The 16,238-nt window shown below is 36.7% G+C and overlaps 1 protein-coding gene across 1 annotated transcript; it reads left to right on the top strand.

Moving 5' to 3' along the window:
- The first annotated feature begins 2,810 nt into the window (after positions 1-2,810).
- On the top strand, positions 2,811-4,040 carry LOC127880692 (uncharacterized). Its single transcript, XM_052428026.1, has 2 exons — positions 2,811-3,259; positions 3,511-4,040. The coding sequence occupies exons 1-2, from the start codon at positions 2,824-2,826 to the stop codon at positions 3,693-3,695; spliced, it is 621 nt and encodes a 206-aa protein (XP_052283986.1). The 5' UTR covers positions 2,811-2,823; the 3' UTR covers positions 3,696-4,040.
- Positions 4,041-16,238: the final 12,198 nt, after the last annotated feature.

Raw genomic sequence — 16,238 nt, 5'->3', positions numbered from 1 at the left:
AATTCAAGATTAAAATTAGCCAATAGTAAACAATAAATGCTACATATAAAAAAGAAAAATGATAATCTTGTAACTTACCTTTGTTTCGTTTATGTTTAAGGCGCATCCGTAGCCACGGTGTTCCCAGAACAACTGTTCCTGAATGTTGAACACTACATCGCCAGTCACTTTGAGTGGAACAGACGAGATCTGCAATCGGACCGCGTTCCTTCTCTAAGAAAGCTTGAGAACCAAAATGACGAAACTTTAAAGAAATTTATTGTCAACCACGGGCAGCCTAAAACGCAAAGCATAATTCTGTTGCTCCCACCTGCGGATGAATTCAATACAGAAGTCAAGAAATCAATACGTGCAGTGAGAGAAAAGAGAGAGGCAGCCATGGACTCACCCCAAACAATGATGTACATGGCTAAAGCTGATAGAGAGAAGCGAGAGGCAACAGTAGACTCACCCCAGGCAATGATGTACATGGCTAAAGCTGATAGAGAGAAGCGAGAGGCAACATTGGACTCACCACAGGCAATGATGTACATGGCTAAAGCTGATAGAGAAAAGCGAGAGTCAACCATGGACTCACCCCAGGCAATGATGTACATGGCTAAAGCTGATAGAGAAAAGCGAGAGGCAACAATGGACTCACCCCAGGCAATGATGTACATGGCTAAAGCTGATAAAGAAAAGCGAGAGGCAACCATGGACTCACCCCAGACAATGATATACATGGCTAAAGCTGATAGAGACAAGCGAGAGGCAACCATGGACTTACCCCAGGCAATGATGTACATGGCTAAAGCTGATAGAAAAAAGCGAGAGGCAACCGTGGACTCACCTCAGGCAATGATGTACATGGCTAAAGCTGATAGAGAAAAGCGAGAGGCAACCGTGGACTCACCCCAGGCAATGATGTACATGGCTAAAGCTAATAGAGACAAGCGAGAGGCAACCATGGACTCACCACAGGCAATGATGTACATGGCTAAAGCTGATAGAGAAAAGCGAGAGGCAACCATGGACTCACCCCAAGCAATGATGTACATGGCTAAAGCTGATAGAGACAAGCGAGAGGCAAACATGGACTCACCTGAGGCAACGATGTACATGGCTAAAGCTGATAGAGAAAAGCGAGCGGCAACCATGGACTCACCCCAGGCAATGATGTACATGGCTAAAGCTGAAAGAAAAAAGCGAGAGGCAACGATGGACTCACCCCAGGCAATGATGTACATGGCTAAAGCTAATAGAGAAAAGCGAGAGGCAACCGTGGACTCACCCCAGGCAATGATGTACATGGCGAAAGCTAATAGAGACAAGCGAGAGGCAACCATGGACTCACCTCAGGCAATGATGTACATGGCTAAAGCTGATAGAGACAAGCGAGAGGCAACCGTAGACTCACCCCAGGCAATGATGTACATGGCTAAAGCTAATAGAGACAAGCGAGAGGCAACCGTGGACTCACCCCAAGCAATGATGTACATGGCGAAAGCTGATAGAGACAAGCGGGAGGCAACCATGGACTCACCACAGGCAATGATGTACATGGCTAAAGCTGATAGAGAAAAGCGAGAGGCAAACATGGACTCGCCCCAGGCAATGATGTACATGGCTAAAGCTGATAGAAAAAAGCGAGAGGCAACCATGAACTCACCCCAGGCAATGATGTACATGGCTAAAGCTGATAGAGACAAGCGAGAGGCAACCGTGGACTCACCCCAGGCAATGATGTACATGGCTAAAGCTGATAGAGAAAAGCGAGAGGCAACCATGGCCTCACCCCAGGCAATGATGTACATGGCTAAAGCTGAAAGAGAAAAGCGAGAGGCAACCATGGACTCACCCAGGGCAATGATGTACATGGCTAAAGCTGATAGAGACAAGCGAGAGGCAACCGTGGACTCACCCCAGGCAATGATGTACATGGCTAAAGCTTATAGAGACAAGCGAGAGGCAACCGTGGACTCACCCCAAGCAATGATGTACATGGCGAAAGCTGATAGAGACAAGCGAGAGGCATCCATGTATTCACCCCAGGCAATGATGTACATGGCTAAAGCTGATAGAGAAAAACGAGAGGCAACCATGGAATCGCCCCAGGCAATGATGTACATGGCTAAAGCTTATAGAGAAAAGCGAGAGGCAACAATGGACGCGCCCCAGGCAATGATGTACATTGCTAAAGCTGATAGAGAAAAGCGAGAGGCAACCATTCACCTGCCCCAAGCAATGATGTACATGGCCCACGCTCTAAGAGACAAACGAGGAACTAATATGAATACTCGTCTGAATTGGCATCCGCAGGCGATGATGTGCAGTGACAATCGTACTTTCAATAGCTCCGACTATATAAATGAAACTTTATTTGAGAGAAGCAACGCTTCCGACGTTTCTGCGGTCGTAAGCACTGCGGACACGGCGCTCTGGTTTCATATTTCTTCAATGCTTTTGAAGACAACGCCAACTACTCCGAAAGAATACTTTGAGAACTGGCAGGACACTATTTCTTTGTTTGGCAATCTCAATGCATTGAGATATGAATTTGTTAACACATTTCCTCCGCTAGATATGCAGGCAATGCTAGAAGGTATACAATTAACCGATATTTTTGAAAACCTCTACTGGCCTTTTGTATATGACAACGCATTCATGAATCAAAAACTGGCATTACTCGGATTGATGGGCATAGACACTTCAGCAAATGAACAGAAAATGGTATTTTTCGATGCACTCGAAAAAAGTCAAAGGATCAAACTTCCAGTGTCTGACCAGATTATATACAGTTTTAATGACCCTGCAGTCGTAGACGGCCTGAACCGTTCTGGACTTATGGAGGCAAGCAAGGAGTATATTGAAGCTGGGCATCACCTTTTCAGTTCTGAAGAACAAGCTCCCATAATAGAAAAACTGGAAGCTGCAATGACACTGATAAACCGAACAATTCCCCAGCTGTATCGGGCAATTCACCAAACCATAGCCTGTATTGCGTTTTATAAGGCCGAATACCCCGGTTTCGCTGGCGGCACCGTAAGCTCGGCTCTGGGAATTATATGGCAGGATCCACGCGCTTACCGAGAGCATTCTGTACCGTATTACGCAGAGGCAATCGTGCACGAGTACCTTCACATGTCCCTCTTCCTTGCCGACCTCGTGCATGGTACATATAAGGACAGAAAACTGCTTGCCCAGACTAAAGTGTACTCACCAATCCGTCGTAAGCTGAGAGATTTCGACAAAACGTTTCACGCATCATACGTTTCCACGGGTAAGTTTCAAACGTTATTTAGAATTAAACACCTCGTGACTTCATTTTGTGTGTGCAATTGCTATGGGGATGGGGCTTGTGTTTTTTTATTGTGATCCTTACTAATTGCGACATCCATTTCTTTCTTTCTGTCTTGTTAACATTATTCGAGTGCAATGCAGCCGTATATTACCACTAACATGCTTAAAAAATGTAAACGAACTTGACTCGTTAATCTTTGTAACACTGACGAATTTTGTTCTTGATCACAGGAGTTACAGTGTTTCACGCTAGGGGAGGTAACTGGGACAAGGCAAAGCATTTAGCTGAATCACTACGGACCTCAGTGGACGGTCTCGTTGAAATCAACAACGCTGTTGGAGTGCTTAACGAGTCTGGAGAAGCCATGCTGCGAGCTATGGATGATTTCCTGTCCGTCATTAGGCTCAAAGCTTAAACAGGATTCATACGCTATCTTTTATACATCTTATTATTGAAATGTAATTAAGTATGTTTCTTTCCTTTTGAGTAAGTGTTTTGTTACAGCATATTTTGTGTATGGCCTTTTCACGTCATTCTAGTAACACTATAACATAAATTACAAGTACGAGCTTATGGCGAGTTTTATTCGATGTTGTTTTTGTTAGTCTCTCGATGTGTTCGTTTCAAATTTGTATTAGCTAGAATTATCGGTCACACAATTGGATGAAAAATTTACTTATAAATAGATATACGCGTTTGCAATTCGTTTTGATATTTTTCAATTTACTGGCTTCTATTTAATACTGTTGTCTAATGTTTATCTCCCTTGTTAAAAACTTGTTGACATATTTCTTAATATACAATTATAGCTAATAAATATGAACAAAGCGCAATTACTTATTGTTCTCTGTGTTGAATGATGAAACTTTCTATTAGTATATCTTCTTTATTCTTATAATTTAATTATCAATAATAACAACTTTTTGAACAATCTGATTGGATAATCCGCTCACATGACTAATTTTTTGTCCCAATTAACCAAGGTGGAAGTTAACTCATAAAAAAGCAAGACCATTTTCATCAAGAAGTGGCAGAATGACGTAATTGTAGTGCGCAAATCTTAACGATATTGTGTTTCATTCGTCTACAGTGAAATAACGTCATTTTTTGGTGAAAACGTCGATGTTGTGGAGTTCGACGATAATGAAACTGAAAGTGAAACTAGAATCGTATGCAGCGAATAAAGATCTGTCGTCGCTCTTTTAACGTAAACAATTGCAGCTCTTATATAGATTGCGTTGTAATTACAATAAATGAATAGCATTTTTTATGCATTTCATCTATGTAAGAATTTCGGGACAATTACGCCTTATTTATGCAAAGGAGCCGTCGACAGGAATACAGAAAAGAGCTTACTAATCCTTTATTGACTAAATAAAAATGAACACAGAACTATATGTAAAGAAAATTCAATTATAAAATCCATATATTTTTTTTAGATTACTTTTGAATTAAACATTCCGTTTGTACTGGGAATTGATTAAAGATTGACAACATTGAAAGATAAAAAAATGTGTAATATATTCCAAAAAGAAAGTATACATTTATATAATCAAAAAAAAAGTAAACATTATATTTAAAAAAAAGGAAAATAATACTCATAAAATCGTTTTATTTAATATCATTTAATTACATCATCATACAGAACATTCACGAGACAGAATTTATTCGAAAAAAACAACACGCACATACTCACTATTGTTTAATAGTGTTGGAGATCACAGCTCTATCAAAACGGAATCCTCTCATTATATATGTCTTGTTCTAATAAAACTGGCCATAATGCATTTGCGTAAAGTGTCGTCCCAGATTAGCCTGTGCAAACCGCACAGGCTAATCAGGGACGACACTTTCCGCTTAAACTAGATTTTCGGTAATAAAGGACTTTCTTTAAACGAAAAATACCATTAAAGCGGAAAATGTCGTCCCAGATTAGCCTGTGCGGACTGCACAGGCTAATCTGGTACGACACTTTACGCACATGCATTTTGCCCAATTTTCACAGAACAAGACACATATATTGGAATTGTTAGTATTTCACAAAATGTTGCATTATTTGTTATCTAGAAAAAATGCAGTGTACTAGATTTCATAATTGCCGAGCTGTTTTTCTTGATTCAAATGATAACAATTGTATTTTCAAGGGAATTTGATACATGGTCCCACGACAAATTATTATTCAAACTTGACAGCTGTCACATAGAGGGAAAACGATAACTAGAAGAAACTGTTCCTAACTACATTATACATTCAATTGTTGCTGATGGTGCATATTCAAAGAGAGCCACGGTTTACATTTGTTTACAACAGTGGTACGCGCTCACCTTCTTTCCATTTGCTATATAAATGACCAACCAACATCTGAAGCCACTAACCGCAGATGATTAGCGCAAATATGTATCACGAAGAAAATAGACCACTTACTAATCCCAAACGACCTACTTAAACTTCAAATAATCGCCGAAAAAGGGGTAATATAAAAAGTGATACCATCTGAGATTAATCTGTAAATTTCTGTACACGTGTACACTGTCTTGAAACAAGTTGGACTAACAGATCAAACTGCATGTTTTTCTTTAATAATATAATTAATTGAATATGGATTTGAAAATAAATATACAGCTCTCTTATTAAAAATAAATCAATTAAGGTGAAAAAGTTAATTAAAAGGTGAATAAGTTAATTGAATGGATTAGTATTACGTATTCGCATAATCATTAATGCTTGCTTTTGGCAAAATACAATAGTACATGTATTGTGAATGTTGACTCTACTACACGGAGTGAGATAAAGATTAACTATGCGTGCCTATGTTACATGCACATTTTGGTAATGAACTGACGCATCCCTAAACAGATGACAGTCACGTAGTGACGTCACGGTATTACTACAAACGTCACGGTATTTATACAATAATGGTTTCGATAACCAGTAAAATGATTTAGCCCATATAAAGACGCGTTACACAAGCTTTCACCGTTTTCAAATGGGACCTCAAGATGTGGGAAAACTAAGGTGCCTATTTTTCTTAAGTATTACTAGCAAAACTATTGAGATAGCAAATTGCTTCAAGTACTTTTTTAGTTATTTTCCCTTGAACGTGCAGTCGAAATACTCAATGAGTATGCTCTCAAATCGTATAATAAATGTATTTCATTTTTCGGTACAATCAAATTTAACCTATAAACTAATTGTTACTTTTTTATTTAGTTGTACCACCAATCATCTCATATGCACGGCCGTAAATTACGCGCGCCACATCTTTTTGAGATGCATTAAAAAATGAGCCGATGCAACTTCCGAGGTGGCGCTCAGGCCCGGATGTTTTTAAATTTCATGGATAATTTTACAAAATGATTAGGTTATATATGTTTTAATTCAACATATTTCTCGTTATTTTTAAAATCGGACAATGTAGTGCGATTTAGCGAAGATTAATTCATCAAAAAATGTACAGAAACATACATTCTCAACCCAAATTATAACGTGAGAACCTTTATATCTTTGGCATGGTGGAGTTTTAAAAAGCATGTCGATGAGTTTTTCCTGGGCGACGAGCAAATTTCCACCCAATTAAATCGCTAACGGCATCAAACGATTGCGTACAACATACATTTAATGCTGCATGCGCAAAAATATTGGCTTCTTGCCAACGAAGTAGATAATTTTGCATTTTCCCAAAAGAGATGCTTAGGAGATGGCGCTAATGAAAGGAGAATGCGCCAAGCCGCCAATACAGGATGTATCAATTAACAATAGTATCGCAATGACAGTATCACATGACGTACATTTGATAGATAATGTTATTTGTTATATTAAATTATTTTTTTTTCAACGTACATACGAAGGCCCAAATCATTACAGAGCATGAACACATTCTATAATAAATAAGATGTAGTTTTTTAAAAATATATTAGTGATTTACTCAATTAAAAAGTCACCAACATGAATAAAACATATTGTACGATATATACCAACAATTTGTAATACTCAATAAAACCAATAACTTAATGTTCATATTATCAACATAATTCATCGAATATTTGTATACAGTATGATAATTCACGAAATAAATATAAGATATTACTTCTTCTTGAAACGATGATTTGTGTCCCTTAATCCAAATGCTGAATATAATATTTCAAAACATCTGGGCCTGAGCGCCACCTCGGAAGTAGCATTGGCTCATTTATTAATTTATCTCAAAAAAGAGGTGGCACTCGTGATCAACGGCCGTGATATGGCTGCTAAGTTTGGGTATGTTTTTTATCTATCTAAGTTGATAAATTGCACGTCAAATTGTGTAAGCAAATACTTGGGGTTTCGTGAACAAACTTAAGCTCCGGATTTACTAGGTGAACTTCGCCGCTTATAATTATCTGTAATATGCAAAGGGCGCATTCGAATATTGATGTGAAAAAATAGATGACATACTCAGAGGGGGTAATCACGTTATAGTCAAGATGGCGACGTCCATACCGAGACAGTTATTTTTCGCCGTTTTATACCCTTTATTACATCTGTTTATTTTTTAAATGAAGCTCACTTTCCAGCCATATCAGTAAAAAGGTGATTAGCGTTTATTTCGTATTTAAATTCGCTGTATATCTCGACTTTACTCGGTGCAAATTTTCTTAGTGGAGCCCTAATTAGGTCAGAAATTTTGCACCGAGTAAAGTACATATAGAGCGAATATTACTTAGAAATAAAAGTCAGTAACTTTCTTTCTAATATGGCTGGAAAGTGGGCGGAATAATAAAATAATAATACAAGTAATAAAGGGTATACAACGACGAAAAATACCTGCCTCGGCATGGACGTCGCCATCTTGTTTGTCACGTGATTACCCCCTCTGATACTTGAGAAATAGTCCACACAGTCCGCGGAAAAGGGAATTGTTTCCTAGACAAGTATTCTTTTTTTTCTTTTAAAATCATGTATTAAGCTTATGAAAATTCATTGCTAAATATCGTGTTTTGTTTACATATGTCTGTGCATTAATAATGTGTGTACTTTTTTGTACAGCAGCTTCTTTATTCACTTCCGCGTACGTATACAAAGTAACAAGCATAAGCATTTCAGATGAAAACGTTTTTCTTTTCATCAGGTCAGGATTCCAAGCATTTCAAAATTGATTTAAATGATGCACAGAGAAAGTGTATGAACCAATATACAGAATGCCGGTATATGCAAACATGGACGAGTCTCATGTACATGTTTTTGCATGTGCTACATATTACCACTAATACAACGCGAATAAGCACACCGTTGAGTTGAGAAATTACACATGTACACTCCATGAAAAAATTACATTGATGTCAACGATTATAACGGACGATGGTAACGAACCAAAATGATAGCAAAAGATGACGTTACTTATTAGCGCGTGTAAAATCGACGACCATTATCTTTTGAAAACCATTTGATAGAATATAATACTATTTAACCGATAGTGTGAACTGCGTGGATCGGTTGAAAATATCGCAATGCGATCGGCAAACATCTATCTACATAAATGCTGATAATGTAATTACATGAAATGTTTAAGGAACTCCAATGTCCCAAATATCATTGTTTAAAAAAAGGAGACTGGTTCGCCTTGCTTGGCCGCCGAATATACATAATTGGATGCAGGGCACAAACTTTTATTTTCCGTGTGCACGAGATTTGTAAAATTTGATTTCAACATATAAAGCACTTTACAATGATACCTGGGTAAAGGAGTGTGATCCATGAGGCATATTGAATCATAATCTATAATGCCTAACCATAGTCTATATCTTACATATAGATTGATAATCAGTTATATGTGGTACACTTTGGTTAATTTTATGCGTTATTCGAATAAGAAACTAGGAACAAGAAACCAACTACCGGTACATATCCAGCACGTTTTTAAATAGTGTGATCATTTTTTGGAGTACGATAATTTGTGATTTGTATATCGATTGATCATAAATCAAGCATGTGAACATGCAACATTCGTTAACATACACTATCGGCGCGTGACGTTCACTGAAAAAATGCGATTTCCAAACTGTGGGTAAATGTATCGGTTTAACTGTTTGTTTAAGCGCGCACATACAATGTGTACGCTCCAACCTCAATAATTGCGAGATGGCATGTGGTTGATTGTGTAAGTTTGCGCGCGCTTTGTTAAAATATCGACTTTATTCCCGAGATGCAAGTAAGCATATTACTTTATTTAAAAGAAATAATTACAACTTTTAATCCTTAAAAGTCAGTAACCGTTATTGGTATAGGTTTAATAATTGCAGTAAGTTTGCAGTCTCTTAAGTAAGAGACTTTGGCGAAGTGGATTGGGATGTAATAATCTGGCTTAATATAAATTATCATTATCAAACGAGAGCTGAAAGAAGTACGTCGAAAACAATTGCTTTTTTTATCAATTAAAAAATTGGGTTGGCACATGTTCGCACACTTTGACGACGTCCAGATCAGTTGAGTTACATATATGTAGAAAATGATAATATGAATATCTATGAAAATATTGGAGCTAATTTGTGAAATGCGATGTCAAGGCAATGCTTATTAATACTTGCTTTTTACCTTCAGACAATATTGCTAATGTAGCATGTGTTGTGATGAAGCATGTCATGTTTTACGAGAGTGCTTTATAAGTACATGTATATTCTTATGTATCATACTGTTGATAGATATTGTTCTTATTTATTTAGCTGATTTCATTTTTTTTATGGAAAGTTCACGCATATTTTCCTATTACTCTTTTAATTCGCTGTCGCTGTTACAACCATCCACGGTCATGCTTATCATTCGCGAATTTATTTAGTTTGTGAGATTTTTATTAAATAATTTCAATATTTCTTTAGTCGCGATTTTTCAAGTGTTAAAAAACGGTCACGAATATGAAGACAATATACTATCATATATGAGTCGCGTCATGCTAAAATTGGTCTTATGTATATCCACGAAGTCTATTCAGCAGCTACCCTTTCCGTTATTAAGTCACATATGTATCGTAGCCTCATAAGCGGACAAAGTGCTCCTGACTAGACTTTACGAAGGAGCTAAGTCTGTCGCATATAGTATAGGATCCATTTTCTCAAAAAGCGGCTAATATAACGAAAAAATTCCACAAAACGTTACAACACAAAGATTTAGGTGACACCGCACTAGCTACATATTTCTTACGTTGGGTTAAATCAAATTTTATTGTAAACATGCCTTATTAAAATTTAATGAATTAGCATTTTGCTAGTGACCAACAGGGTTAAAATATTACACACTTATACAAAGTTACTTGTTTGGAATATCATAGCTCGTAGTTCGACATACAATAGATTCGTAATGTCGCATCCGCGTTAAAACACTCTCGTTCAAACCGTGGTCAAAAAAGATTTACTTACTGCTGATGACGTCAAGGGGGGGGGGGGGGGGGGGGGGGGGCAGGTATCAACTATTAGACAACTAAGCTCTTGGCGATAATGTTCTCGTCTTCAGTGTTTAAATAAGCTCGATAATCAATTCTGTTTCAGTCATTGCGAATGAAAATTTCAGTCAAGTCTGTGTTTTTCACGTATATCAAAAATAGCTTTAATACTGCTTAATACTTACTAATCTATTTCATATTTAATATTTTATGAGGTATAATGGCATATACTCAACAAATGTTTGCTAAGCCTGTATATACAAGCAAATGTAAATAAGAAACGAAAAACTAATTTCATCATGTGAATTTTGTTTTTTAATATCTGGTCATTAGGGCTGAATGGTTTACGGTGAAAGTAGCGAACGGTAACTATGTCCGGAAAATATAGCTTGTATTTGTAATCGATGTTATCGCCCTTTTTATTTTCAAGTTTACAAGTTTATTTTTATTTACACGCTTTCGCATATAATTATGAGTTATTCCATGGATTGCATACGTTGTTTGTTAACGGGACTTGTTTACAGTTTTCAAAAAGATTGAGATTGCTTTATACAAGAATGTATTCATTATATTCAAACGAGGAAAATAATATTCATGACAAAGAAAAATATTAAACACTCTTTTTCGTTTATTGATAATCAATATTCAAAATCGGAAAAGTAATAAAGCTTTGCGAAGCTTGTCGTCTATGCTTGAGCAAAGAACTTTTATTAACGGTATTTTATTACCATCTACATTCAAAAGCCTATATGGTGTAGTTGAAGCGTGATTGCTTTGGCTTTAATAAGTCCCTGGTTCGAACACAAGAGCTGGCTATTTTTTTAAATATCTTTTCCTTGTTATTATAATTACTCAAAACTCTTCCAGTTATTACGAATTTGTTAATAAGTACCATATACCAACAAATCACTGTAAATAAAATACGACTTAAAGTGATATTATGGGCATTTTTCACTGTTGAATTGAGCTGAAAAGAATTAACAGGTCAAAAGAGTTAGTTATAATGTGGTAATTGACCAATTATCTACAACTCATCTTGCTACCAGTTGTTAACAAAAATATATATTATATTTGATATTTTACATGACTCACCCAGTCCTCGAAATGATCCGTAAAACAAAATTGTGTCTTTGTGTCGTATGAACGAATCTGCATGAAAACTACATTTAGACTCACATCGTACATCGAATCATTTCTGTTGTCAGTTGTAAAACGAAAGTACGGTTGATATTCAAATGCATTATTTTTCTATTTCCGGGATATTGTGTTAGTATGTTGATGCTGCATTAACAAATATAAGTGTAAATGAAGTGAAAACACCAAAAATAAACAAGGGTTGCGATAGACACCTATAAACATAGCATATACTGTTAGATGCACATAATATCACTTTAAGTAAGCCTTCAGCTGCACCAGCAAGAGAGAAACCTTATTAAACACTACGGTCCTTTAGCCCTTTGCATGCTGGGAAATTTGTCGTCTGCAAAAATGTCGTCTGCTGAATTTCTAAAATTAGCATTTTCTTTGATTTTTTTTTAAAGAATACTATCAGAATAGCAAAATTTTTGGATCCTGATGAGACGCCACGTTCTGTGGCGTCTCATCTGGATCCAAACTGTTTGCAAAGGCCTTCAAAATTCGGTTCCAGCACTGTAAGAGTTAGATATGTCAAGAAACCAATAACCGTAGCAGTGAGGCACAATACAAATGCATTTGACAAGACACACACGTACATAACAAACGCATGGGCATTAACACAATGGGCGTAATCGCCTCGGAACCGTAATTGCAAAGCACTCATTCAACACATTCAAACCGGTTTGTAGGAAATCCACCCCCACCCCCCACACACACACAAAATATGTAAGTGGACATACGAATTAATCTCAAAGCTGTGTTCTCAAGCTATACCATGCATTCGTACGAGGGCTTTCATGCTGGCATGAACGATTTTTGTAAATTTTTCTATATCTCTATCGTATTAGATCAATTTCCGAGTGATAATTTGCAGTTGTTAGTTTAGTTTAATCCATCAATCTTGCGAGCAGCAGCATGCTCAAGTTGGGATTTCAAACTTGCTGAAACTCTGTAAATTAGGATTAAAATGTACGGTCGTTTGAAACGAATCCCACAACGTTGCCAATTCAATATACTACCATCAAAAGAAGGCTAAATAAACCTGGGAAGTCTGTGCAAACTGCTCAAGTTTGAATAAATATCCAAAATTCTGGTTCAAGCGACGGTTTGCGAAGATAGGTTTAGTTGGACGAAGACGAATGACCAGTGGCGGACCTGAAGTCACTGCAAGGTAAGAAGCACTCATTGAGGGCATTCGACGACAGTAGGACGCAATCTTTCTTGCTCTGTTGCGGTCATAGGCAGTTGATCAAGCTTAGGGGAAGTTCCGAATATTAACGGACGATACACGTCAGCGAAAGTTCACAGTTACCCAGCGTGCGCGATGCGAATGTTGGTGGTAGACAAGAGTGTGCGGCGGCGGAACTTTGCGGTACAACAGCGTTCGAGGATAACCAAGTTGACGAAGCGGCGGCTGTCGGCGACAGAAGAGTATATTCATGAACGGTAGTAAGAGAAAGCCCAGAAACTAAAGTTATAAGTCGAAACCATGTGTCTTCTATTTAGTTACAGGACTTTGATCTTGATGTCACTCATCCCATGCGCAATCCGTATTAAAGTCTTACAATTAAGAATTAATTAATTCAGTTTAATTACCACGAAAGGATTTATTCTATATTTACTAGCAGAGATTTTGATATTTACCTCACCAACAGAATGTGCGATCCAAAGGTAGTTGTAATTACTCAATGCGTTCTTTTATTATTATCGAAATCCATTTCGCTAATTTAAGTTATCGTGACATTGAATTCACGCATCTCAAGCGATGTATTTATATAAGTTACGATACTATTTCATTACTTTAGCCAAACGAATTTTGCGAGTGATTTAGCATGAATATTTGTATTATTATTACTGAACGCGAACTTGACATTGATCACACACAAGATCCATATGCTATTTCAGGCTCAGTCCAGATACGATGTATGAAACATGCAATCCAGGCTTGGTCCGGATACAATGTATGTAACATGCAATCCAGGCTTGGTCCGGATACAATGTATGAAACATACAACCCAGGCTTGGTCCGGATACAATGTATGTAACATGCAATCCAGGCTTGGTCCGGATACAATGTATGAAACATGCAATCCAGGCTTGGCCAGATTCAATGTATGAAACATTCAATCCAGGCTTGGTCCAGATACAATGCATGAAACATGCAATCCAGGCTTGGTCCATATACAATGTATGAAACATGCAATCCTTGATCTTGATACAAGGTATCTGTATATGATTTATTATTATAATGGTTTAATTCGCTCACAATAAATTGAGTGGAAACCGGACTTTGAACAATTTTGATGTTTCTGTTTAGCTGGAAAAGTACATTTCAAATGAGAAAAATACGTTTACTTTAAAATGTTCAAATTAAAATTACCATTGGTTTCATTTATAGGAATATATTGTGTTCATTTCAATAAATCTCTGCAGACATGCCTTAGAAACTAGTTTACGGAAAATGTTGCACCTTTTCATATGTCTAAATGTAAGAAGGCCGCCTATTTTACCAAAGTATTCAAAGTAGACGGGCGTACAAATGTGCCCGAAGGGATTACTTCAATGTACATTTGTTTTGATTGGATAAATTTGAATGAAAGCTATTCGAGAGAAACTAGTTTACCGAAAACTTGTACCTGCATACAAAGTAGGTTCGCAAAGTATACTCGAACACATACCATAAACGAGACAATATTTTGGAAAACACATTAATAAACAATTAAGTCCTATGGGTTCGTGTTTAGACGCGAACTATTTTGTTTAATATTTTGTTCCAGTTTAAACGAAACCCCTCAGTCATTTCTGAAGATCTAGCTTACCGAAAATCTTCAACCCGACCCGGACGCAGACGCTTCGTGCGTACAAAGAAGTGTATACTTTGTGTTCGTAATTAATGCAACGCTTTGGTATAAGCTTTATAATAGTACATTTTTCTTTCTTTTGTGTTCTTCCTTCACATATTTCTTATCGGTATGGTATTCTGCATACAAACTTAAAAAAAATTACCACACAATTTCGTTTTTCATTTTAAGTCTTCAACCCCATTTTTTCTATTTTTTTCTAATTTTTATAAAAATTATTTACAAAAAACACTTTTTAGTGCGTATTTATATATAAATGCATAATATATACAAACATACAAGTGATGCCGTAATCCTTCGAAAAAACAACAACATAAAAATACAATCTCTAAAGAAACCATTTAAAAAACCTATATGCACAAAACAAATGGCAGATGGAACATACAATCTTTGAACATAGAAGTTTTTGTTTCCAACACATTTTATTTCAAGTTGCACAATAATATAAAGAATATGCAACCAATTTCAGTCCAACATTACAAAACTAATATACACAATCACTGTCCTGCTGATTTTCACTTTCTTGGTGTGATGTAAGGAATCCAGTTCTTTCCCGACATTTTTCACGACATGATTGTTGTCAAAAGGTTTCTATTGTGTAAGGCTAATTTACCTTTTCATATGAGCTACTTAAGTGTTATCTCTGTCATCTACTAAAATTTCAACAGGTCTGCCCTCTGCAATAAGCTCCTTGAGTCCATTCTCACCGCTGACACTCTCCGTCATACGATTGATTGCAGACACAGTCATGTGCGCGACCATTCTTACGTTTCCAGTTTTTTCGCCACCACTGGTAGGTTCAACAGAAACGATGAGGCACAACATGCTTCACTTTTTCCCTCCGTAGTTTTTTTCTGGACAACAAGAATATGTGTGCTGAAAAAATGTATTTGACTATAAAGTAGAGCTATGGTTTAAGGAGAACTAATACACCTGCTGACAACTTAAACAATAAAACAATGACAGCTGAGAAGGGAATAAAACCTATTTAATGCAGCCATTTTGATAATATGTGTACACTATTCATGCATGAACTTTGAATCGATTCTTTATTGAAAACATGTTAAAAATAAAAATAAAGTGTATTGTTTTGCAATATGTTGTTGTTGATTCTTTTTTGCTTTACGTCCATAGTATAACTAGATGATGACACCATAAGTGCTCTTGTACTAGTGTTAAATAAACATTTTCGAGTTCTGAATTGTCTCAAGACAATACATGTATTGTAAAAATTGCACACATGCATCCTTATAATCATGAAGAAATTTCGTATTGGACTAATATTAAGTTTTATAGAAACTGTACAGGTGTCCCTTTAAGGCGTTAATTATAAGCTTTTAATGTTATGGTCATCCACATTCCTTGATTGACGCTTTTCCTCTGAGTACATAGTTATGTAAAGAATGTAATTATATCTTGTCCTTTCGGTATGGGACATTACCCTTCTTAAATCAGTCGTAAACACGCGATGAATGAGAATATCGATCGAAATAAGATCACTATATTAAACTGAGGCACAAGCGCAAGGTAAAATCTATATACAGTTTTA

Source organism: Dreissena polymorpha, chromosome 5 (assembly GCF_020536995.1).
Source record: "Dreissena polymorpha isolate Duluth1 chromosome 5, UMN_Dpol_1.0, whole genome shotgun sequence".
In the NCBI taxonomy this organism is placed as follows: domain Eukaryota; kingdom Metazoa; phylum Mollusca; class Bivalvia; order Myida; family Dreissenidae; genus Dreissena; species Dreissena polymorpha.
Note: the sequence above shows the minus strand (reverse complement) of the source record. Positions and strands in the feature narration are given on the sequence as shown.